Source organism: Eptatretus burgeri, chromosome 11 (genome assembly GCF_056783735.1).
Source record: "Eptatretus burgeri isolate ZD-2024b chromosome 11, Ebu_testis_v1, whole genome shotgun sequence".
Classification (NCBI taxonomy): Eukaryota; Metazoa; Chordata; class Myxini; order Myxiniformes; family Myxinidae; genus Eptatretus; species Eptatretus burgeri.
In genome coordinates, this window is record NC_140971.1 from 21,247,264 (window position 1) to 21,272,831 (window position 25,568).

The 25,568-nt window shown below is 44.5% G+C and overlaps 1 protein-coding gene across 1 annotated transcript; it reads right to left on the minus strand.

The window, feature by feature from the left end:
• Positions 1–3,688: 3,688 nt before the first annotated feature.
• LOC147016636 (prostaglandin E2 receptor EP4 subtype-like) lies at positions 3,689–10,795 on the minus strand. Its single transcript, XM_085845482.1, has 2 exons — positions 9,739–10,795; positions 3,689–8,122 (listed from the first exon to the last, which is right to left on the minus strand). The coding sequence occupies exons 1-2, from the start codon at positions 10,564–10,566 to the stop codon at positions 7,637–7,639; spliced, it is 1,314 nt and encodes a 437-aa protein (XP_085701608.1). The 5' UTR covers positions 10,567–10,795; the 3' UTR covers positions 3,689–7,636.
• Positions 10,796–25,568: the final 14,773 nt, after the last annotated feature.

Sequence of the window (25,568 nt, forward strand, 5' to 3'; positions counted from 1 at the left end):
ACGACACACAGGGATATGGTACACCTATTCTAACCGGGACATACACCGGGACCAGTACTATGGCACTCATTTCGCCGACCTCGGAAGGATGACAGGCTGAGTCAACCCCCTGGTGTTAATTCAGCAGCCAACGGGGCTTGAACTCAGGACACTGGGATCCCAAGCCGCCACCCTAACCACTAAGCCAACACCAGGCTTAATAGACAAGAGAAATGGAGAGGAATATTACCTACATTGTCGTATAGAGGTTGTGCCCAAGTGATTAATAATCTGTTGGCTTCCTTGTGGCACAATATGATCGCCTTGCACCCTCCTGAAGCACTGCTGCTGACAATCCAGAAACATCTGCTTGATTTTTTCTGGGGTGGCAAACATTGTGTCAAGCCTGAAGTCCTTTACCTTCCATTGGCAGATGGTGGCCCTGGTCTCATTGACATTCTCAGCCGACTGATGGCCTTTCGAGTCACCACTGTCCATCGCTTTCTTTTTTCCACATCACTGCCATGGAGGCCCACTGCCAACTATTTGCTGAAAATGGCTGGCACGCTTGATTTCAACAAGGATGTATTTTCTCATGGACCTGCAACATGTGGAAATCTCTCCATTGCCTTTGTTCTACCAAGACCTGTTGCAAGCCTGGCAGCCTCTTGTGGTGCACCGAGATATGGCTCACAACAACATCAACAACTTTCTCAACAAGCCTATCTTCAACTGTCAGGCCAGGCTCAATCAGATCTGTGACTTGCTACAGGCATCATGTAAACCTGTACGCACCTGTTCCATGGTCGGGTTGTCGGCGACTAAACCGTCTCCCACACCAGGTTTTCTGGTGAGGAGGGTGTATGGATATGGACACCCAGCAGGATAAAAACAAAACCTGTCAAAGGGCGGAGGAGCTCCTTGTGAGCCAATGGCCATCCATATCTAGTGCCCAACTGTGCCTGCGGACGTCCTCCTGCAGTTGGGTTATTTCTTATTAGGAGGTTCGTGGCAGGATTTGCACTCCGGCCACCATAAACCCTTCATTCTGCAAAACATTCTCGAAGTATAAAAAAAAATCTGAAAACTCACTCCGTGGGAGTACCTCCTGTGCAGCTTCCCTTCGCATGGCAGCTCACCGGATGAAGAGATTGGGGCAAAGCCTTCGGGATCCCAAATCTTTGAAGTTGGGAGGGAAACCACGGGGTAACATTCTTGGGTCAGATTGCGGGAGAGTGTGTCGGAGTGGTGCTGAGGTGTCGTCCACAAGACGGCAGTCTCCTTGGGTTAACTTGAGGCGGTCCCTTCGGGTGTGTGACTGGAATGTCCTATCCTTAAGAGAGGATGATCACCTGTCTCTGTTATCATCTGAGCTCAAGCGTTTGGACATCGGTATTGCAGCACTCTCTGAGGTTCGGAGACCGGATCATGGCGAGATCATGGCGGGTGGTTACACCTACTATTGGTCTGGTCTACATGGGATCTGGTCTACTTAAACTGTATCATGGGGTGTGGCACTGCCGGTACCTGTGTGGGAGGACGAAACTCCGAGTCTTCAGGTCCTTGCTGTGTCCAGTCTTGCTCTATGAATGTGAGACTTGGACTCTGACCAAGGATCTGAGACGGACACTTAATTCCTTTGGTACCAAGTCTCTTTGGAGAATCCTTGGCTATCGCTGGTCGGACTTGGTGTCCAATGAGCAGTTGCAGAGACTCAAATGAGATTTGTTACCTGTATAGTCCGTGAGCGTCAGCTGCATGTACATGTGGCTCGTTTTCCTGACGCTGATACTGCTCACCAGATTCTCTCAGCGAGGGAGTCTCGTAAGTGGAGGAGGCCAATGGGCCGACCATGTGCTTTGTGGTTGCAACAGGTTGATCGGCATCTCAAGGAGATGGGGATGGGCCAGGCATCTGCCTGGGGGATGGCCAGACGGAGGCGGAAAGTGGATGCAGCGACGCGCTGCTCTGGCGCATGCTCCCATTCCTGACCTGACCTGACCTATCTTCTGCAATGCACTTTTTCTGAATATACCTCGATCACATGCTTACGTGCAATGCTTCATAATCTCCGGCGTACATGTCATACAAGATCTGCGGAACAAAAATGAAACATGGTACTCAGCCGGGCACATTGCGACTACTGTTGGAATGCGCTCTTTAAGAACTGTCTCCCAGGTCATCCAGGAAGTTCTGCATACCTTTAGAAGTTTGGGACTCCATTTTGATGCCAATATCACTGTCCCTGCAATCCATGTTCCCTTCGTTCCACAGTTACGCATAACATCACTTGCATTCACAGAAACTGTGATCCTGTCTTCCTCTCCACTTCCTAGTGTTGCTAAAAAGTGCCTGTACCACCTTTGTGTTACCATAGGGTATCCTAATGTGTGCAAAGATAGTTTTCGATCCCGATGGAAGGGGATGTTGTTTCCAAGGTCTCCACCGTGCCCCCAATGGGCTGCCATGTTTGTCCCACCAATTGTAAAACGGACTGGTGATATAATATCTCTTGGAGAATTGTGCATATAATTTTACCTACGAATGTTTTATTACATCATTTTAATGTTTTAAATTCCGTTTCGTGCCCCCTTTTGTATGGCCTCTGAAGATTTATATCACGCCGAGGTTGACTGTGCAAGACTGACCCCACTTTTTACCTTTTTATCACAATTGTGCTGTCATATGAAAAATTTATTTTCCTTACGTACTTTTATTTTTGGATTGCCGCTAAATTCCAAAAATCATGTTGAATCTGTTCTCGCCAATATTGTAATAGCTGAAGGGAAACGAGCAATCTATAAAACAAGGAAAGCTAAACTTCTTGCAAACTCTGATGCTGTTTCCAATGTTTTAACAGTTTTTAAGGCCCTTCCTGTGGCCAGATTACGTGCAGAATTATATTTTCATCAAAACATAAATAATATAGAACTGTTTAAGCAGAAATGGTGTTACAGGAATGCATTGTGTAAAGTAGACCATAATCATCTTATTTCATTTTAACTGTGTACTTGACCTTTTTATTACGACTTGTTTTGAATGTTATGTGTAACTGTTTTTCTAAGCTTGTTTAAATAAAGGTATACAAAAGTCAGTGTCTGTGTCTCTCTCCCAATTAATTTGGATTCTCTTTCTTCAATACTGCCAAAGTAGTTCCTTGGCAAAGATGACAATGGGTACTTTGCCTTTATATATTTCCAAGATTGAGGCTCATGGAAGAGTAAAGCAATGCATTATCGGTATTGGGTAGTGGAAATAGTTGGGGTAGTGGGCCAAAACTAACAGTGGGGTTGTGGGAAAATAGTTGGACACAATAAGGAAATTAATGAAGAGGAAATGATGAGAGAGCGAGGAGGAGGGGGAGGAGGAAGAGACACTGACACTTGTAAGTAAAGCAGTTGTGTTTAGAAGGGTCTCTCTCTGTCTCTGTCAAGCTCATACATAATAGAGATTGTGGGTAAGGATGGGGATGACATATAATATGGCAGTGCCTACAGCCTCTTCAAGGCAGTTTCACAGATTCTTGAAGGCAGATGAAAAAAAGGAACAAAAGTGTAGAGACAGACAGAAAGTCTGGATTTGGGGAGTTGAACGATGAGGGGTGTTGTCGAAGAATGCGTGTGTATCTGAGGAGCTAGCAGGGGGTCAAAGTTTTGAAAGAGCAGGGAAAGCTAAATCTGAGGATAAGTGGATAAAACAGAGGCTATACAATTATCTGTGATCTGAGAGCAAAGGACATTGTGCTTCAGCCTCATCACAGGAGATTCCAATCATGTCGAAGACTATATATTCCACAGAATTCAGTGGAGACATATGCAATGCTGAAATACCAAACCAAAGGAGAGAGGAGTACTCCATGAACTATGGATAAAGGCCTTGTAAACTGTGAGTAGCTATGTTTTTTTTTTTTTGAAGAAAGCACTTGAAATGATGGATGATGCCCTTTGAAAGCCAGTTTTGCTATGTGGCTGGCCTAGAAGTCATAGCTGATGGTGAAGCTTAGAAGTTCAACAGACTGAACCTTTTCAAGTGGATGACCATAGAAATAGACATGTGTGTTCTTTTGACAATCCTTAAGGAGCAACAAAATGTCTCACAAGCACACAATGTTTTTGTACAAAGATACATTTCGAAAATGCTTTTGTCCACATCAAACAGAATGTGCAACAGAATGGAAGTAAGCTTAGCTTGGCGAGTTTGCTTTTAATGTTGTTTTATGGTGATAAAGAACATGACTGGGCCCAACACACTGCCTTAGGTCATTCCAGCCTCCCCGAGAAGGAGGGAAGGAATGGTTATATTGCCAGCTTGAGTGATGGAATCCAGAAATTCAGGAATGAAGACTATGGTCTGTCACAAGCAGGGAGCTTAGCATGCAAAGCAGGATGCAAGACTGTGTCGAATGCTCAATATATGTCCAAGGAGATGGTCCAGGAGGAGTATCAGACCCCCAAACACATTCCCACAACAATGTGTTTCATATCTACCCCTTAAAGTTTTGATTTAGCATCATAAATTCCACTTCGACTAGATTAAGCCAAAAAAGGCAGATAAAATGTGACCGAGTTGGAGTAACAGAGAAAAATCAGAGGATTCTCAGTTGTACAAGTATTCAAACCGTTTGCCAAATTAACCCTAAATCACTTCAGGAGCTTGAAAGGTTACAAAATAAGTGTAATCGTTTTCACCTGGATGTAATCAGTAGTTTAACTTCAAAATTAAGCTCCCCCACTGATCTAAGGAGTTTTAAGGTGAAACTCACTTGGTCAACCAACAAGATAAAAATGAAGACCAAGGAGCTTTCCAAAGAAGTCAGACATAAAGTGGTGGAGAAGCACCATTCAGGAGAGGGTTACAAGAAGATTTGAGTCATTCATTATCCCTTTGATTACAGTAAAATCCAGCATTAAGAAGTTGCAAACACATATCATACCACCGACACTCCACCCAGATCATACAACTTCAGTAGCCAGGCAAGCAGGAACCTGGGTGAGGAATACACTGCAAATACAACAATGATTTTGAAAGATCTGCAAGGCTCTGTCTGAGATGGGGTCAGTGTTCATCAATATGCCGTTCCCTTCACAAAGCTGACCTCCATGGACAGGTGGCAAGAAAGAATCCATTATTGAACAAGACATCTAAAAGGTCATATGGAGTTTGTGAAAAAGCATTTTAATGATACTACAGGCATGCAGAGAAACCTTTTGTGTTTAGACGAGGCAAAAATTAAACTTTTTGGTCTAAATTCAAAGCATTACGTCTGGTGCCAGTGCATTACTGCACATCACCCAGTCAAGACCATCCCGACTGGAAAACATGGTGGTGGCAGCATCATGTGTTGGGGCTGCTTTTCATCAGCACGGACTGGCAAACTTGTTAGGATGGAAGGGACACTGGACGGAGAAAGAGTACAAGAGAACTCTTGATGAAAACCTGCTTGAGTCAGCCATGAATCTGCAACTGGGTAGGAGATTCACATTTCAGCAGGACAATGATCCGAAGCACAAAGCTAAAGCCACATTGGAGTAGCTGAATAAGAATAAAATAAATGTTCTTGAGTGGTCCAGTCAAAGTCCTGACTTGAACCCAAATGAACATTTATGGTGAGACTTGAAGATTGCAGTCCATTGATGATCCCTATCAAACTTGGCAGAACGAGAGCATTTTTCATGTGAATAATGGGTAAATATTTCAAAATCTCACAAAGACTAACAGCAATCATTGCTGCAAAAGGTTCTTCCACCAATTACTGACCGAAGTGGTTGAATACTTTTACAACCAATGAATTTTGATTTGTGCGTGTTTTTTACAGGTATTCCTGACATGTAACCTCCTTGAACCATAACACTTTCGTTTGATCTCTTCAGTTGGAAATAAAAAAGCTCATTTGGAAAAATTGTTTTTCATAATTTGTAATTCATCTTAATGTGGCATTATTGATAGGGGGTGAATACTTTATTTATTTGACATATTATACATATCACACACACACACACACACACACACACACACACACACACACACACACACACACACACACACACACAGATATTTTGAGACCTGGGAGGGCTCCGTTCCACCTTCTGAAACCTGCATATGGAGTTGACAACCAACAACACACACATATACATTAATGAGCCAAAACATTATGACCACTGACAGGTGACGCGAATAACATTGATCGTCTTGTTACATTGGCACCTGTCAAGGGGTGGGATATATTAGGCAGCAAGTGAACAGTCAGTTCTTAAAGTTGATGTGTTGGATGCAGCAGAAATGGACAAGAGTAAAGATCTGAGCCACTTTGACAAGGGCCAAATTATGGCCAGATGACTTGGTCAGAGCATCTCTGAAATGGCAAGGCTTGTTGGGATGCTCCTGGTCAGCAGTGGTGAGTACCTACCAACAGTGGTCCGAGGAGGGACAAATCACAAACCGGCAACAGGGTGTTGGGTCCCCAAGGCTCATCGATGCGCTCGGGCAACTTGGCTGTCTGGTCCGAATCGACAGGTCGACTGTGGCACAAGGCACAGAAAATTTTAATGGTTGTCATGGGAGGAATGTGGCACAATCCACAGTGCATTGCACCTGCTGCGTATGGGGCTGCGTAGCCGCAGACCGGTCAGAGTGCCCATAATGACCCCTGTCCACCGTCAAAAGCGCCTAAAATTGGCACGCAAGCGTCGGAACCGGACCTTGGAGCAGTGGAAGGTCGCCTGGTCCGATGAGTCCCATTTTCTTTTAGATCACGTGGATGGCCGCATAAGTGTGCGTCGTTTCCGGGGGGGAGTGATGGCACCAGGATGCACTGTGGCAAGCCGACAAGCCAGTGGAGAGAGTGTGATGCTCTGGGCAATGTCTTGCTCGGAAACCCTGGGTCCGGCCATTCATGCGGACGTCAATTTGACACGTCACCTTGCCTAAACATCATTGCAGACCAGGTACACCCCTTCATGGCAATGGTATTCCCTGATGGCAGTGGTCTCTTTCAGCAGGATAATGCGCCCTGCCACACTGCACACATTGTTCGGGAATGGTTTGAGGAACATGATGAAGTGTGCACGGTGTTGCCCTGGCCTCTAAATTCTCCAGATCTCAATCCGATTGAGCATCTGTGGGATGTGCTGAACCGACAAGTCCGATCCACGGCGGCCCCCCCCCTCGCAATTTACAGGACTTCAAGGATCTGCTGCTAACGTTTTGGTGCCAGATACCACAGGACACCTTCAGGGGTCTTGAAGAGTCCATGCCTCGGCAGATCGGCGCTATTTTGGCGGCAGACGGAGGACCAACAGCATATTACGAAGGTGGTCATAATGTTTTGGCTCATCAGTGCATGTGTGTCATGCTGTTTTTGATGTGTTATACAATTGTGAATCCCTCATTTGCAAAACTTTGTGAACACCTCACATATCATACTCTTCAATGACCCCATGATAACCATTTTTGTATTCCAAGTATAGATTCCTGGAGAAAAAAAAGTGACAGAGGGTAAAGAGAAGGCAAAGCACCGATTCAGGGGCAGTTTTTGGATGCAACAAGGGGTTGAATGAACTGGATGAGAAAGAGAAGAATTTGCTCATTTTTGAACATTTCTGTCTGATAACATAAAAAATATATACCTCTGGTGATTGATTCCTTTCTCAATAGCACACTACACGGCAGTAACTGCAAAACCTAGAGGAACCACGGTTGTTTGAGCCGTTGTCCTCTCAAGGTTCCTCTCATCAGTTATTTCTTCACCAGTTGAGTTCACACTTGTCAATCTCCAACTCAAATAGCTTGGCTGTGTGAGGTCACGTCGAAAAAAGGAATCAAGTCTTTTGAATAATGCTGCCCTTTTTGTTGTGGGTAATGATTTCTCACCTTTCCAGGCCTTGTGGTTATCTTCCTTACACAGAGCAACTGAGCTAGTGGGCGACAGTGTTTGTTGCTCATTGGTCCCCAAGTGTGGAACAATTTCACTGAGAGGATTGGAATGGCAAACCAGGAGGCGAAAGAACCGTACAACCTGCTTACGGCGCCACAAAATATACACCCAAGGATCGAGGATGGGGTTGATCGAGGCGAGTCGGATGGCATGCAGGTCGTGGATCCAATCCGTGTCTGTTTTCCCAAGCGCATTCAGAAAAATACAAACCTGAGCAAGGTAAAAATTGGGATTCAGTTAGATATGAAGTGAATTTCTGTTGTTTATTCCACTTGATTTGCGCATTTAAAATATATCCTTGTTTCACTGTGATCACTTTTAATAAAAACTTATTTTTACATATTGACTGCAGCATCATGGAGAAACTTGAACAGAAATACATCACCCACAGGAAAAGGACATGAGGAGACATCACTGCACACTTGTATTAAAACAGTTAATTGTGAACAAAAATGATCGAAAAATATAAGAATTACGAATAAATGGGAAATTTCAAAAAATACACTGGAAACTCCCCCATCCAAAACCTCGATCTTTTCTACCCCCATTAATCCACCCCAAACCTACCTCCTTCACATTCCCTGCTTTCCTTCCAAAAAGTCCCTGTAGTGTCCATCTTGTATACCCCGTGCTCCCCACCCCATATCTCCTAATGTCTCTGTTCCCCACTGTTTTGTCCTTCCCTCTCCCACCCTTCGTCTGGTGCCCCCCTTGCTGTGTGTTACCTCTCATACGAGCCTCCACAAGGTATACAAAAAAAAAAAAATTCACCAAACAATACAATGTCTGAAATTAAAGTGGCTGTAATGAATTTGCAATTTGCTCAGGGTGCCGGTGATAAATCGCCTGATCTTTCCAAAAACACCATCGGATCTTTAACGTCCACCAGATAATGCCAGCAGAGAGGACACCCAGGCATCCAGCCAAGGGATGGAATACCTTGTGAAGCAACAACTTACCTACAAAGCACCAATCTGGCAGTTTATAGTTGGGTCAGGAATCTAACCCAGACGAGAGAGCTCAAAGGTAAGCGTCACTTCTACACCAGCTTGTCGGTATGACGACTGATCCTATTTTTGTTGAAAAATATCATGAAGGCATTTTGTACTTTCCACTCACCCCCAACCCTCGCGCTCGATTCACACGCTCGTTAATATGGAGTGTTGCCACGGTGGTGTGGCACTAGCCCATTGGCAAATTATTGCAGCAATTTCTGCCAGGAGATACTATAATTCAGGGTAACATCATCGGCAGCACACCACACCACACCACACAAACACACACACACCTTCATAATGCCCCAATATTTCCCACTTTCATGCGGCAACGGCTGAAAACATTTGGTCCATGTATTTCACGAATCGGCTGGCCACGCCTGACTGTCAATGGGCAGAAAATTTGTTCAGGGTGCCAGAGATTACTCGACACCTGAAATACACCGTGTGATCTTCAACATCCACCAGCTAATGCGAGCAGATAGGACACCGGCTTGAAGTCTGTCCGCGGAACAAGACACTTTGTGGAGCAACACCCAACCCACGAACCTCCGAGCTGGATATTATGCGCTGTGTCAGGGTGATGCATCAATGTGTGTGTTGTCCATTGGAAAGACATTAGGCTAGAGGACCCATCTGCCAGCACTGGTCATTGGTCGGTGTTGAAGATCCCACTGTGTCTATTTCCGAGAAGTAGGCAAGTTATCACAGGCCTGAACAGCCGGTTCGTGAAACTCTTTTGGACAAAAGCAATCCCTGGCCGACCCAACAAGGTGGCATTAATTGTAGCTGTTAAACTTGTAGTCATAGTATACATATAATGCGTCTTACTACGAGTGGAACGGAGCACACGAGAAAGACGATGGTCATGAGCACCATCAACCACAGCATTTGCATCTCCTGGCGCAACCAGCTGCCTGACCCTCGGGAACACATGACGTATTTGGATCTTCCAGACTCCCTGCGCCGTATGGACTCCTGTTTGTCCATCGGTCCACGCCGACACCACAACTGGACTAGTGCCAAGCATGCGGCTCCGTTACACAGCACGGTAAGCACGATGATCATGCCTGAAATGAAGACGTACGTCAATGGGAATATCTTGTGCTGAGATTCAGTGCTGTTCAAATCGATGAAGCACCACGTATATGGGGGGTAGACCTTGGTGCGTCCAAAACCCTGTCCCAAAATGGGGAGCGAGCAAAGAAGCCCGTTCAGCACGAAGACCGCAAACAGCGTGCAGGATACAATCGGTCGACTTGTACATTGTTTGTAGACGTAAGGACACCTGATGGCCACAACTCTATCCACGGCAATGGTGCACAGTATGCATGGTCCTGTGACCCCAAAGAAAAGTAACATAAAGGAGAAGTAGTCGCACATCTTCTCGCCACCGGGCCACCTCTTGCGTGCGTACGCGACCAGTACCACGGGGCTCGTGAGACACGTCCCCAGCAGGTCGGTGACCACAAGTGCGCACACCAGCATGTAGAAGGTGTTCGCACGATGTTCCTTTCTGAAGTTGCAGAGCACCGCGATGGCCACGCCATTTCCGAGCAGTCCAAACAAAAACATGACCGCCGAAATGACCACGTTGTTCTTGGGGTCCACTGCATGCAACGTGTCCATCGGCACAGTAAAGTTCACCGTCAAGTTCATTTGATTGACTGATTGGAAGCTGATAAATGGCAATCTTTTATCGAGCAAAGCGCTTTCTCCGGCCGGACGTACACCTGTTGGATTCTGTGCTCTTCTTCCTGTCCTTATAGATTCGGTATTTCCCAGCGTACGCAGGAGCTCTTCCTGGAGTGTAAAAATTCCCGCTCGCGATGAGCATTGATCTCCTTAAAAAGGTGCATCGATCGATCTCTTATAGTCCCTTTCACTCCCACGCAGCTGCTTATGCGTTGCTTCGCCCCTCCCTCTCCACCCACAACTTGGTGTCATAAAGTGGTGTTCGCGTTTATACGTCTCCATTTCAGTTTGATAGGGAACCATCGAAGATACTGCAATGTTGGTGTGATATGGCAGGATGATCTAGATTCGAGAGCAAGTCACCAGAAGTGCAGCTGCAATCAACATTTTTTGAAGTGGTTGTATCTGCTGTTGGGAGTAAGTCCAACTCATGTCAAGTTGCATGTGTCCAAATAAGAGGTGATGAGTTATAGAAATGGGGGATTTATGGCTTAAATGGTGGTGCATTCACTTTGTGTGCAAGAGGAATAGTGGGATCGATTCTCACATCCCCCAAATATTTTGCACTTGAAGTTATACAATTCTACTTAAAATCAGCCAACAGACCGGCAAGCTGAGAGTGGTTGACAGGCACCCTTGTGTCACCCGTGCAAGATATATGTAAAAGTCAGGTTTGTTTGCATTTCATTGTTAACCAGACCCAGTGGTGTTATGGTTAGAGCCGTTTGCAATTCACACCCTGACAGAGTCGTACTCCATTCTTTAATAAAGGTTCGTGCTGCTTCCTTCCTTGACACTTAGTATTTAAAAAGGATTAATTGCTTTCTCCTGTGTTGAAGTTTGTTGTCAGGGAAGTAATAGTTACCTCCACCACCAAAGGTGGGTGGAGGTTATGTTTTCACCCCTGTTTCCCTGTCTGTTTGTTTGGGTGTGAACAGGATATCTCAAGAAAGTTATTGACAGATTTCGATGAAACAAGGTGGACGAGTTGGTCAGGTGACAAGAACAAGCCGATTCGATTTTGGTTCAGGTCTGGATCCAGATCGGCCTATCAGTGGGATACAAAACGTAAACTGTTCAGCTTGGTGGAGGTAGCGCTCTAAAGAGTGCCGTTCTAGTTATTTATTTATTTGTGTGAATGAGCTTTGTTGCCTGTGGATTAAGTACTTCCTCTTATCGCAAATATCTCGTCGAGCATCCAGAGCTATATTCATGTCAAGTTTCATGGAGATATTGTGAAGTCGATCAAGAGTCACCAACCCTGAGATAAGGGGTCACTACTTTTGCACAGCTGCACAGACACAAAAATAAAGCATGAATATGAAGGGTCTTCAATGTCAGGGAATTATTGTTCACTCGCAAATACAACCCGTCGCTTCGTTTACGGGGGGGGGGGGGTATTAAGAAGGGGGGCTGAGAGAGGAAGGGAAGGGAGAGAGAGGAGGGGAGAGAGGGGAAGAGCAAGGAAATGGGGGGGGGGGTGGAGAGCTATGCCTCACCAAACGCTGCTATACCGTGGGAGGGAGGGATGCGAGGAGGGTGTGTGTGTGTGTGAGAGAGAGAGAGAATGTATGAAAAAAAAAGAAGAAAGAAAGGGGAGGGGTGGAGGTGGGGTGAGGAAAGAGAATAATATGGTGTGCTTAATGACTGAACACATACACACAAAAACAAACTCATGTCCTAACAGCTGTACACACAATGACACAACAGAGTTTATAATGCAATCCACTGGCAAATCTGCAAAAACTTTGATGTCCTGGTTCCAGAAAATATATGGAACATGAACCAAAAGTAATCACCGAAAACATTGCAGTACCAACTGCTCACATACGACCGAATAATCCCATCGAGCGTGAACGTCGAAAACAACGCATTGCAACCAGTTATACATCGGTACAAAAACAAAAAGAGAAGAAGGTATTGTTGATTGCAAGGTGTCAATAGCAGTGATTATGGACTAAATTATTCAGAAATCAAGAAAATGACCAAACACCAAGACCTCAAGAATGAAGTGAGAAGATCCTGGAAGCTGAAGAATGCCAAAGTTGTCCCAGTGATAGCTGGAGCTACAGGAATGATGACAAAGAACCTCACAGATATATTAAACATCGGGGCAGTACCTCTGGGCGCTCACCTGGGAGCGGCTGGATAAGATAATCAGGCAACCACTGGTAGGCATGGATGGCCGACAAAATATATAATGGAGAAGAAAGTAAATATCTATGGGTTATTTTTTAATGCCATGAACAAACCTTGGTACATCACGGGTGATAAAGGTTGTGGTCAAGTTTCATCGAAATTGTGTGTATGGCTTCAGAAAAGAAAGCAAATGCATATTTTGGGGGGCAACCTCCCCCCTCCCCCATCTAACTATTTAAACCCCAATTTTTCTTAATGTCGTGAACAAACTTTGGTACATCATGGGTGGTGATGGTTGTGGTCAAGTTTCATCGGAATTGTGTGTACTTTCTGAGAAGAAAGCAAATGCATATTTTGGGAAAGCAACTCACTCCCCCCGCCAACGCCCCCACCCCCACGTAAACTCACTCTGTAGACCCCTTCAGACCCTGGTTTTTTTATGCCATCACGGGTGATGAAGGTTGTGGTCAAATTTCATTGAAATCGTGTGTGTAGTTTCTAAGAAGTTGCAAATATTTGTGGACGGAGGGACGACGCGCCATCCCATAAGCTCCCTGGAACTACTTTACAGGTGAGATAAAAAGAAAAATATCCCTGGGAATATTATTACAAACAAACGACAGTTGGAAACTGTGCGGGGCTCAGCAACGATCCTGAGGAGAGCCCTTGGCACAAAACCTTGAGTTCAGAAAACTGCACAGCTTGGTCCATGAATCGGGACCCCTTACTGAAATGAAGGTGGATGCTTTGAACCTGCCCTGGGAAGACTCCATTCCACATTCTGAAACCCGCATATGTAGATACCAATGAACGACACACACACACACACACACACACACACACACACACACACACACACACACACACACACACACACACACACACACACACACACACACACACACACACACACACACACACACACACACACACAATATTGGAGTCTGTTTGATTACCCACGACTACAGTACGTTCTGTATACAACCCGGAAACCTTGAGTAGCTTTCATCAAAAAACAACGTCACATTGCTATATGGACGTTTCAGGAAGATGTTCACAAACATTATTCTTTACAAACAGCTGTGTGTGACGGGTGTAAAACCAGAGAGTTGGTGTCAAAGCCACCCAATGCTCGCCTGTTTATACATTTATCGTTTTTAAAAGACTAGTCTAATAATATTTTTTATAAAACATTGCAGTGAAGTCTGATCCAAATAATTTTTAAGCAATATATGTATTTGTATATTGTAATCAGTAAAAAATAGTGTGGTAGATAAAAACATGAAGAAAGGAAAAAACCTTCAACGTTGATGTGCTACAAAAAAAAGTTAAGTTCAAAAGAGGTCAAAAAAATTTTTTTAATTTGAAATTTTTTTTAATTTCAACTTCACTACACCAATAGTATACCCCAACGGAACCTCCATGCCAAATATCAGCATCCTAGTACACATAATTAAATGAATGGCAAGCTTCTAAATAACTTGCACCAAAAACTTTAACATTTTCACGCTCACGTCCGTGTGTGCCGTGTACCCGTCCGTGTGTGCCGTGTACCCGTCCGTGTGTGCCGTGTACCCGTCCGTGTGTGCCGTGTACCCGTCCGTGTGTGCCGTGTACCCGTCAGTGTGTGCCGTGTACCCGTCAGTGTGTGCCGTGTACCAGTCAGTGTGTGCCGTGTACCCGTCCATGTGTGTGGTGTACCCGTCCGTGTGTGCCGTGTACCCGTCAGTGTGTGCTGTGTACTTACCTCCACCTTGTAGTAACTGTCGACTGTACATCCCGATCAGGACACGAACTGCACTGTACGGCTCGGTAAGTGGCTGAAGCACTCCAACGGAACACTTGGCTTGGCAAGCGATTACCAATTGCCCTCAAGACAACAATGCACCCGGAAACGGCCGTGCAATGTCCGAATTGGGTAAATCAACACTTTTTGGGGGGTAAGGGGGGTCAGAACTGCTGATACTTTCAAAAATGAAGCTTAGATCCAGGGCAAAAAACATGGCGGCTTCAGGCCCCAGCGAGGTTACCCAGGAAACGCCCAAAGACCCCCAGGACTTCGTATGTCATTACCGAAAAAAAATGACCCCTGTGTGGACTCTGCCGTCATGGATCGCAAAAGCAGGTTACGAAGCACACGGCGTTTCACTCAATTAATTTAAACTTTCTGCACATCCAATAATTTTTACTCCACTCAATATAATTGTCCAAACAGTAAACTAAAAGGAAGTTCAGCTTGTTGCTTTGCGGAAATAAATACACTGAGTTATAAGAATCGCTATTTTGTTAAAATTTTTCGGATTTCACTCAAAAATTTCAACTTATTTTGTTCACCAGATCCGATTCTCAAATCCGACATAATATTTCGATTATATGCTTTCATTAGTCCGTGAGAGTGATCGTGTTTCCAAAACGAGGCCTGCTCGGATAGACCGAACAAAATGGCGGCTGAAGAATCAAGAAACCACAGAGGGCTGAACAACATGGCGTGCCTTCATCTTGGTTCAGCTTATTGTGGGGTTTTTTATGATGAGCACCTCCTAGAATTTTCCTCAAAAGGGGTGTTTTAATTAACCCAAACACCCAATTTTCACTCTCGCACTGCCTTGGAGTTTTCTTAGTATGCACGCAAAGTTTCAGGCTGCTAGGTTTTATAGTTTGGGAGTTATGGGGGAGACACACTGACACACACACACACACACACACACACACACACACACACACACACACACACACACACACACAAACTCAAACACACAAACTCAAACACACACAAACACACACACAAAAACACACACACAAACACACACAAAAACACACACAAACACACACACACAACACACAACACACAACACACAACACACAACACACAACACACAACACACACACACACAAACACACACATTGCCTTTTATTGGTATAGATGTTTTCCTTCAGCCCTAACATGCATGCCTCCAGTTTTGCAAGGACATGCATGCCTCTCCGACTCTCTGGAAAATCCTCCATATCTCTTTGCTGATGACTCCACCCTCTGCTGTACCATCTGTCATCCCTCAGACCGGCAAGCAGAAACTTCTTCGCTCACTGCAGATCTGGATAAAATCACAAACTGGTCCAACACGTGGAACATGTCTTTCAATCCGGACAAATCTCACACTCTCACGATGTCTCTCCGAAAGGACCGTTTAGACCCCCTCCCCACCCCCATCCACTTTCTTAACAATCCTTTGGAAGAAATCCTTTCTTTCAAGCTTCTGGGGCTCACTATCTGCCATGACCTTTCCTGGGAAAGCCACATTTCAAACCTTGCCTCCAAAGCCAGTCGCCGACTGGGAATCCTCCGTCGTGCAAAGTCCTTCCTCGGCCCACCTGAGCTCCTGACCACTTACAAAGCTTTTGTCTGCAGCCTGATGGAGTACTGCTCTCCCCTCTGGGCTGGTGCTCCTGCCTCCCACCTTTCTCGGCTTCATGCTGTGGAAACCAAGGCATTTCGGATCATTGGCATTCTCTCTACTATTTGTCCCCACCACATCTCCGCAGGGCGCTCAAGGTCCACCAACAACCCCCTTCTGGTAAAACTACCAAAATCACGAATCACTGCTCATCTTCACTCTTTCATTCCTCTTTTTCCCCGCCTTTGGAACAAACTCCCTCATTCTATACATTCCCATTTTTCCCTCCAGGCCTTCAAAACATCTGTTCACCACCACCTCTTATCATCCCCCATCCAAATCCTCGATCTTTTCTACCCCCAATAATCCACCCAAGCCCACCTCCTTCAAACTCCCTGCTTTCCTTCCTGAAAGTCCCTGTAATGTCCATCTTGTATTCCCCATGTTCCCCGCCCCATCCCTCTCCCTTCCACAGATCTCCTAATGTCTCTGTTCCCCACTGTTTTGTCCTTCCCACTCCCACCCCTCTTGTCTCATGCCCCCCTTGCTGTAAGTTGTGTGTTTGCTCTCACACGAGCCTCGACAAGGTATACAAAAAAAAGGCAATGGTCACCCTCACCTTGGGTTGGCAGGGAAGATATTTAAAACTGAATATCGTTAGTGTACACATGGTGCATCAACTCACACTCCACGATGATGCCACGAATAGGTAAAGTGTAGACAGAAAACAACTTGGGTCCCCTACCGAGCCTTGCAGCATAAAGATTCAAAGTTCAGGGACACCAGTTCCGGGTAACACATCTCTAAGTCGGACTGATTGTGTATGGCCATCGCTGTATTGATCTGCACCACTCAAGTGCCAATACAGTGCACCAATATCCACATGGCAAAGTTTCTCCACTATGACCTTGTGATCAACAGCGTTGAATGCATAACTTAACTCCAGTAAAACCAATCCTGACACCATGTTGTCTGTCCATAGCTTGAAGTAGGCGATGTCGTTACAGAGCAGTTTCAACGAGGGTTTCTCCTGTCGGCTGATTGGTATGGATCTTGGAGGCCTTGTTCAGCTATATGGGTAGAATATAGTATAGCTGCATCGTAACCGCATCGTAGATGACTAGTTCAGAGGCACAGAAAATTGACGACTTCAGAGACAGATGGGTTCAGTGACAAAGGAAATACAGCTATACTTGTCATTCAGTGACTCTTCCCAGATATTTTGCTGCAGGTCGATAGCTTCCTCGCACTTTCTTATCAGGTGCTGCAACGAAAATGGCCTCAAGAAAGGGATAATTTAATTAGATCTGGTGGATATCTCTTATGATGTGTTCAGATTAGCTGTTGTCGCAAGTTCCCTACTCACCTGCCAGAGACCACACGCTTAGTAGCCCTTCATAAATCACTCATATCCCACTGTAATTTCATTTTCATATGTCTATCCTAATACTAATTATTTCTTTACCTTTGTTTTTTATTCTTCTCCTTCCCCAATGTTCCACACAAGCATCACGGGTGACATAAGACCTGTTATGCTAAGTTGCTCCACTAGTGGATGGCCCAATTTCCAAATCTGTTCATAATATGATAGGCTACTAGTGTGCCAAATTTGGTGCTTTCCTCACAAAATGCACAATTGTTATGCTAAGCTGCCCCACTAAAAGGCCAATCTTTTAAGATGATTGTGCGTTCACAACGGTATATTTTTCAAGATTAATAAAAACACAAAAAACATTTTTCATAAAAGAGTAATTACGTCTCTTCTATTGGAATTGTAGACGGTGACTTGCAACAGGGCCTCAAGGGCGGTGTACAGAAGCGTTTAAAAAAAATACAAGGTGCAGAGAGGTGAAATTTGCTGCACATGATGTGCAACATGCGCAGGATAAAACGAGTGTTCATTTACATCCATAGGATGTCTAATAAATAAGGAAGATTTAAGCACCTAATGCTAGGCCAAGGCTTCAGACTTTGACACGTTTATGAGGTTATGCTATACCATCGAAATGAAACGTCCCAGAAGATAGAGAGAATAGGATCGCATTTGTACACGTAGTGTTTTAAAATAACGCTTCTTGCTACGAAACATTATATCTTCCAGTCTCCTTGAATATTTCAAATAAAATAATTCCAACCTGTCATTTGGACAGGCTTTAATACCAGTCTAACAAATAAAATTTGTTGTCTGTCTGTCTGTGTGTCTGTGTGTTCGCGTTTTTTGCAAAGACCACTGGGCTGACAAACACCACATTTGGCACACAAACCAAGTCCGACTCAGGGACTGTCCTCAGGATAGTTTCATCCACCATCTCAGCCTTTTAAGAACCCGAAGACCCTCTTGACCCCAAAAATCCCAAAGACCCCAAAGAATTAGAAGAACCTTGAAGACCCTTAAGACTCCATCCTTCCATGAAGCCATCTGTGAAGCCGTGTGACTATGTGTCTAATAATTATGTACTCTCTGAACATCAGTTGCACCCTGACTACACGTACGCCTATTAATTACGTACTATTGCAATGTACCTTTGAAACTTTTCAACCCTTTCGACTGCTGAGATCCCTTAGACCTTTGAAAACCCCTTAAGACCCACAAACCCAAAATACCCTAAAGACCATTTAAGACCCCGAGCACCATTTAAGACCCCAAAGATCCCTATGACCCTTTAGACCCATAAGACCCCAAAGATCCATAACACCCTTTAAGACCTCGAAAATCCTCAAGACTCCGAAGACACTCTACACCCTTAAGACGCTTTAGACCCTTCATACCCCAAATATCCCAAAGACCCTTTGACCAATAAGACCCTTTACACCCTTCAGATAGATTAGATAGCTTGGATGCTTGACTATTTCGAGCTTTAGACCACTTGAACCTTTTTAGACCCTTTTTACATGCTTGAGGGATGAGACCCTTTCGGCAGCTTAGACACCAACTACCATTGGAACGTACCCTTTCGACCACCTGGAACCTCTGAAGTGCACACCACACAATCATCTACAGTCTTCTTGCAAAACACAGACTACACTTTTTTCAGTAAGTAATGTGTGAACTCGACCCACGCAGATGGTGGGTACTCTGTTATCTAATATACAAAGAAGAAAGTTTGTTTGTTCATTTATACATTCGGACTCTGCCAGAACCAATGCGACCAAACTTTGCATGGCCTCCTCTTTCATCCAGAGGAAGGTTGAGGGCTATATTTACATAATGATAAAAAAAACTTGACCCCAGATAAAACCAGATAATTAGCCTTCAGGCCTCGATCGAATATTGTGCTTATACACTGCCTGGGTTTTCCCCAGGAGCAATCAAGTAATGGGTTTTGTGAAGTTCATAGGTTGAGGTTGTTGTTATTTGTTGTCAACAATGCAAATTTAATTATCAGGGTATTTCATCGAATTTCCCTGGGCAACGCCAGGTACTTCAGCTAGTCATAAAATAAGGCAGGGACAGAAGACCTGATGGACTGCTTTGCTTACAATGACAGAATGAACGCCTACCCTGGAGTTAAATCTTAAGACAACGGACTTGTACGCAAAACATGAAAAAACGGAGAGCTTCACAAATAAATATATAAGGGTACAGTTTGGTATCTTTTGCTCTTGGCACTGGGAAGGCATGATGTAGAAGTGGATAAGGCAGGAGGGGACTCGTGCTGGGACTCGTTCAACCTCGGATTCAGATTACGAATGCCCTGAATTTTTGATCAAGCTCCACGGCACTCTCTCCTCAACAGCCGGAGAACCACAACTTCTGGAGAACCACAACTGCCTCTGGCACCGACTCTTACTGACTTACTCCACCTGGTTAGACTCGTGCTGACTCTCGCTTCAAAAAGACTTCGGGTCGTGACTTCGGCACCGTTGGATCATCGCCCATACCATCAGCCACATGGTCTTTCTCATAATGTCACAGCCAATGCCCCATCTTTTGGGATGCCATTATTTCTGAACACGAGGTAGGGAATTTAATAAATGCAGTGAATTAAATAAACTGATTGATATTAATGTTCGGTACCTTCCAGGTGACATAGAAAGCTGAAATTTTGCGTGCCGGCAGACATCAAAGCCGATACACCGGAAAAAAAATCACAGAACCGTTAGAAAGCGTGCATAAATGAAAAAAAGCAAATGCAGGTGAGTGACCTCAGACAATTAGGAAGCACGATTCGTTGTTGCTTACAATGTGTAAGCGTACCCCGCTAGTATATAATACATTGTAGTTATATAGCTCGGATAATTCCAATTGCACTGGGCCATAGGCTGACACCAGAGGCCTGAAGCCTGAGGCCTATACGCAATGACACCTTCACAAGGCCAATGATGCCGAACGGCTCCAACCTTTCGATATTTGATGATCCTATTAACAGTCACCGGTTGTTTTACACTGTACAGAAGGGCTGACAGGATGGCCTAGAGGTACGCACACTCATCTCGAAGCCGTGTAGCCTGGGCTTGAATCCCGACCCGGCTATAAACTGTCATCCCAGTGTATCACACACATGGTGATTCATCAATGTGTGTGTTTGTCCCTCGGGTGGATATTAAATGGGTGTCCTCTCTGAAAGCATTTGTTGGTGGACATTAAAGATCCCATGGTGTTCTTTGTGAAGAGTAGACGAGCTATCACTGGCACCATGGCCAAATTCCAAATTCCTGCCCGAACCAGCAGAGGGCATTACATCAGCGGCAAAGACATACCCTCAGCCAATGATGCCACCCTGAAGCCAATGATGCCACCCTGAAGCCTTGTGCTGTATACGAACGAACACTGAACGGAAAATTTATTGGGAGGACATGGCAATTGTGAATGTAACATTTCCAAAGATGTCTTAAGCTTTTCTTTTTTTGATAAAATGAGAAAAACGTATGATTTTTTTTTTCAGGTTATTATTGTGGGTGGAGTCATGCCAGCTGTCCAACCAATGGGTATAGAGTGGACATAATATCGATATACACAATGTACATACATACATACAACAATTGCCCCATTAAATATATATACATATATATATATATATATAAAACTGCATGGGTAAGTTGATGAAACTGAAAGAAAACATTGATGAAACTGCTTTCTAAGTGGCCTGATTGTCATCCTGATGCGATGCTCAGTCATGGTAGAAACAAGACTCTTTGTGAGTGGAACATTAGTTAGCCAGATGTTAATTTGTAGTAACACCGCGCTGGCAAAGTGTTTATCTGACTAATTTATGTAACAGCTAACTTTTCTATAATAAATGTTTAACTTTAAAAAATACAGATGGCATTGACTAAGAATCCATAGCAGTGTGGTTGGAGTCTCCACTCTGAAAATGGGACGTTGGCAGTTCGATTCTGACTGACCCTGGCCAAGTCATATCCATCCATTGGGACCATACTCTGTGCAGAGCGTTGGTGCTGCAGAAGCAGTCTCCTTTGCTATTGGAAACAATCCTGGACGGGTCGCCGCTCCGACACAGGATACCAGCAAGCTGGCACTCATTTTACCGACCTCAGAAGGATGACAGGCAGAATCAACCCCACCTGGTATATAATTCAACAGCCAAGGGGGATTTGAACTCAAGATCCTAGGATCCCAAGCCCACACCCCTAACCATTAAGCCAACACCAGGCATGGAGTCATATGAAAGACCCTTAAAAATGGGATATGCTGCTTCCTTGCTTGACGTTTTCCATTTAGAGAACTCGTCATACCCACTTCCTTTGGGAATGAAATATGGTGTCAATACTTCCTCCCTCTGACAGATGTCAGTGATTAAACCACTTGCACCTTGTCATATGTACAGAAGAAAATTGCAAGTCACCTCCCCACCCTCAGCCCAGCCGTTTTCGATTCTATAAAGTTCAGACATACATATCAACATACAGAGGATGTCTGGATTTTAGTATGATAGAGCACAGACAATCCCCAGGGATTGTCAGCCAAGGGGGGTTGGGGAATTTTCCCAAGGGGGGGATATTTCTCCACAATTTTCCCCATTACCTCTGGAAAGAGACGCAACGTGAGAAAATGACATTGCTCACACTGAACGCTCAGAGAAGTTTCATCATTTCCCCCAAGGTGACAGGGTCATCGGCTGTGTTTGTATCAAGTTGTCCAGTATGTTTAATGTCTCTGTCTGCACGTCACAGCTTATCAATGAGCCTCCAAACCCATAAAAAAACATAAATACGCAAAATCAAATGGAAAACCATATACTGTACTGCATTGGAATCATCAAAAGGAACCCAAATGAGTAAAGAGGAACGATGGTGTCATCAGGAGGAACCTGGATAGGATTCGAGTTTCAGCTGCTCCTCCTCTACCCTCAAACCCATCCAGGTGCAGCCAAGTGAACCTTACAGAAAAAAAAAATTCTGCAAGAATTCACTTCTCCCAAGACAGGCAGATAAAGAAAGAGAAATAAAGGGTAAAAGAGATAAAAGAAAAGAAAAAGCAAGAATTAGAATAAATAAAGAGAAATGTGAAAAAAGTAGAAAGAAGTGTGAAAGGAGCAAAAGACAAAGATGGCGGGAAGAACCCAGATAGATAGATTTCAGCAGTTACTCCTCAGGCTCAAACACAGCAACAGGTCCAAGCTTCCGGAGGTCCGTGAGCGGGGAAGCTCAGTCCACACAGCATCCGGATACATGGTTCAAACATAATGAAACGATATGCAGGACTCAACAGTGATGCAATTGAGAATTCAGAGATCTGTGTCAATAGAAACTTGCAGACAGTTCACATTAGCCACAATTTCACTTCCATCTGGTCTGGCTTAAATATCATTGGGCTGAATAATTGTTCTCCGGCTCGAGCCAAGACCTTACTGTATTTCATAACAAGCAAATATAACACTGCTGCTGAGGATATTAAGGGTTGGGGGAGAAAGATGGAGGGAGAGAGAGGAGGGAGGGGATGGAAAGAGAGAGGAAGGAAGAGAGAGAGGATTGATGGAAGGCAGAGGGGGAAGAGGAGGGAGGGGAAGCTAGGAGAGGGTGAGGAAGAGCGAGGAAGGAGGAGAAGGTTGGCAGAGCAACACCTCACCAAATGTTGCTATACACTGCGGGAGGGATGGGTGCGAGGAAGAGTGTGTGTGTGGGGGAGAGAGAGAGAGAGAGAGAGAGAGAGAGAGAGAGAGAGAGAGAGAGAGAGAGAGAGAGAGAGAGAGAGAGAGAGAGAGAGAGAGAGAGGTGGGAGGAGAGTGCTGCATTGTATTAGGCAGGGGAAGTGATGAGAGGACAGAAAGGGAGAGTGGGGAAGGGGGTTGGGGAGAGAAAGGTGAGGGGAGGAGGGTGAAGTTAGCAAATAGAATGATATGTGATGCTTAATGACTGCAAACACACACACACACACACACACACACACACACACACACACACACACACACACACACACACACACACACATTAATTAGTATAGATGTTATGAGTAAACTGTGCTTGGTGATGTCTTCACGGTTAAGGTGGTTGGCTTGGGATCTTGTGGTCCTGAGTTCAAATCCCTGCTTTTCCCAAATAACACCAGTTGGGTCGACTCGACCCGTCATCCTTTCGAGGTCAGCAAAGCGAGTACCAGTGTGCTGGGGGTAAGAGATAAATCAGCTGATCTGGGGATCACAGTCACAAAGCTCCCATACCCAAGTGGTAGAAGCCGGTGAAATAGCCTTTGGGTCACCTCTAACTTTGGGACAATATCTCACCTTTACTTACAGGTAAACCACCACAGGAAATGAAATATAGGGGGACAATTTTACATTGGTGTTAAATGTGGCCAATTTTTTTTTTAATTTATTTGCAAAACCTATTTTGCAAGATTAAATAACACATTCTTGAGGTTTTTCCACAAGCTTTCATCATGAAAAGATTATGTATACTGTATTGAGTTTTCTGGTTTCCTCCTCGGCAATTAATTATCCTGACGTCTTCTTGGAGAACTGACAATATAGTCTATAAGCAGCTTACTTGGCCTGGGATAAATTCTTAACTATGAAGCAAGGTTAGATGTATTAGGAAGGTTCCCATTCGAAAATGGAGGTTGAGCTTGGGTCTTTTCAAAATATACATTGACACTTTTCAACAAAAAAAAAGCTCTCGATGATATAAAAACATGAGCAAGATGTTTTGACGCAATAGTGATGGGACAAGGGATATAGTTTATATTTTTTTGTTTACATAGTCGATGCTCATGGATAAGCTGGTATTAGGACACAGAACGGATCAGGACACAGTAGGACAAAAGGAACAGCGGGGAGAGAGAGAGAGAGAGAGAGAGAGAGAGAGAGAGAGAGAGAGAGAGAGAGAGAGAGAGAGAGAGAGAGAGAGAGAGAGAGAGAGAGAGAGAGAGAGAGAGAGAGAGAGAGAGAGAGAGAGAGAGAGAGAGAGAGAGAGAGAGAGAGAGAGAGAGAGAGAGAGAGAGAGAGAGAGAGAGAGAGAGAGAGAGGAAACATCAACATCAGAGTTGAAGGCCAAGATAGAGAGACTTGGACAAACAATGTTGGTGGGAGGAATGTGGGGCAGCAGAGATGCATGGGGTGGACAAGATGGATACAGAACGAAACTCTCAGGAGGAAAAACTGGAAATTTGGAAGGAGGGATTGGGGTGGGGTGAGGGTGTGGGAGGAGGGGGGTTAATTGGAATATAAAAGATCATGGCTTTGAATTGGGGGTGTTAAACAGTGGGGGTGAGTTAAAATCAAGAAAACAAAAGACAAGGCAGAAATATCTTGTGGTTTTTTTTTTAATGCAAATGTCGACGTCTATACAGTCGTGGCCAAAAATATTGGCACCCTTGCGCTTTTTTCAAATAACTCACAATTTTCTCTCTCTAAAAAAAGTTGAAATTGACAAAAGTGTTTGATCTCCACAATTATTTGTTTTGCTGTTAATATTACAGAATCTTTGTTTTTGATTCAGAACTTAATTTATCTTTTTAAATCAGAAAAAAAGAAAGAAATGACATTGATAAAATTGACACCCTCCATTTAATATTTGGGAGCACAACCTTTGGACAAAATTAACTGCAGTCAAGCACTTCCTAGAGCCATGAATGAACTTCCTACTACTCTTACTGGCAGTTTGGCCCAATCTTCTTATGCAAACTACTCCAGTTCTCGCAAATTTGAAGGGTGCCTCCTACCAACTGCCGTTTTCAGATCTCGCCACAGGTGTTCAATTGGAATTTAGATCTGAACTCATTGCTGGCCACTTCAGAACAGTCCAGCATTTTGTCTTGAACCATTCGTGGGTGCTTTTTCAAATGTGTTTGGGGTCGTTGTCCTGCTGCAAGACCCATGACCTTCGATGGAGACCCAGCTTTCTGACACTGTGTTGAACATTGCGTTCCAAAATGCCTTGGTAATCTCCTGATTTCATGATGCCACGCACACATTCAAGGCACCCAGTGCCAGAGGCAGCACAGCAACCCCAAAACACCACTGAACCTCCTCCATG

Coding starts and splice junctions, on each gene's coding strand:
- LOC147016636 (XM_085845482.1), bottom strand. CDS start 10,566: ATGAACTTGACGGTGAACTTTACTGTGCCGATGGACACGTTGCATGCA. Junction 8,123..9,738: donor TGTGCTCCGTTCCACTCGTA/GTAAGACGCATT, acceptor TACCTTGCTCAG/GTTTGTATTTTTCTGAATGC.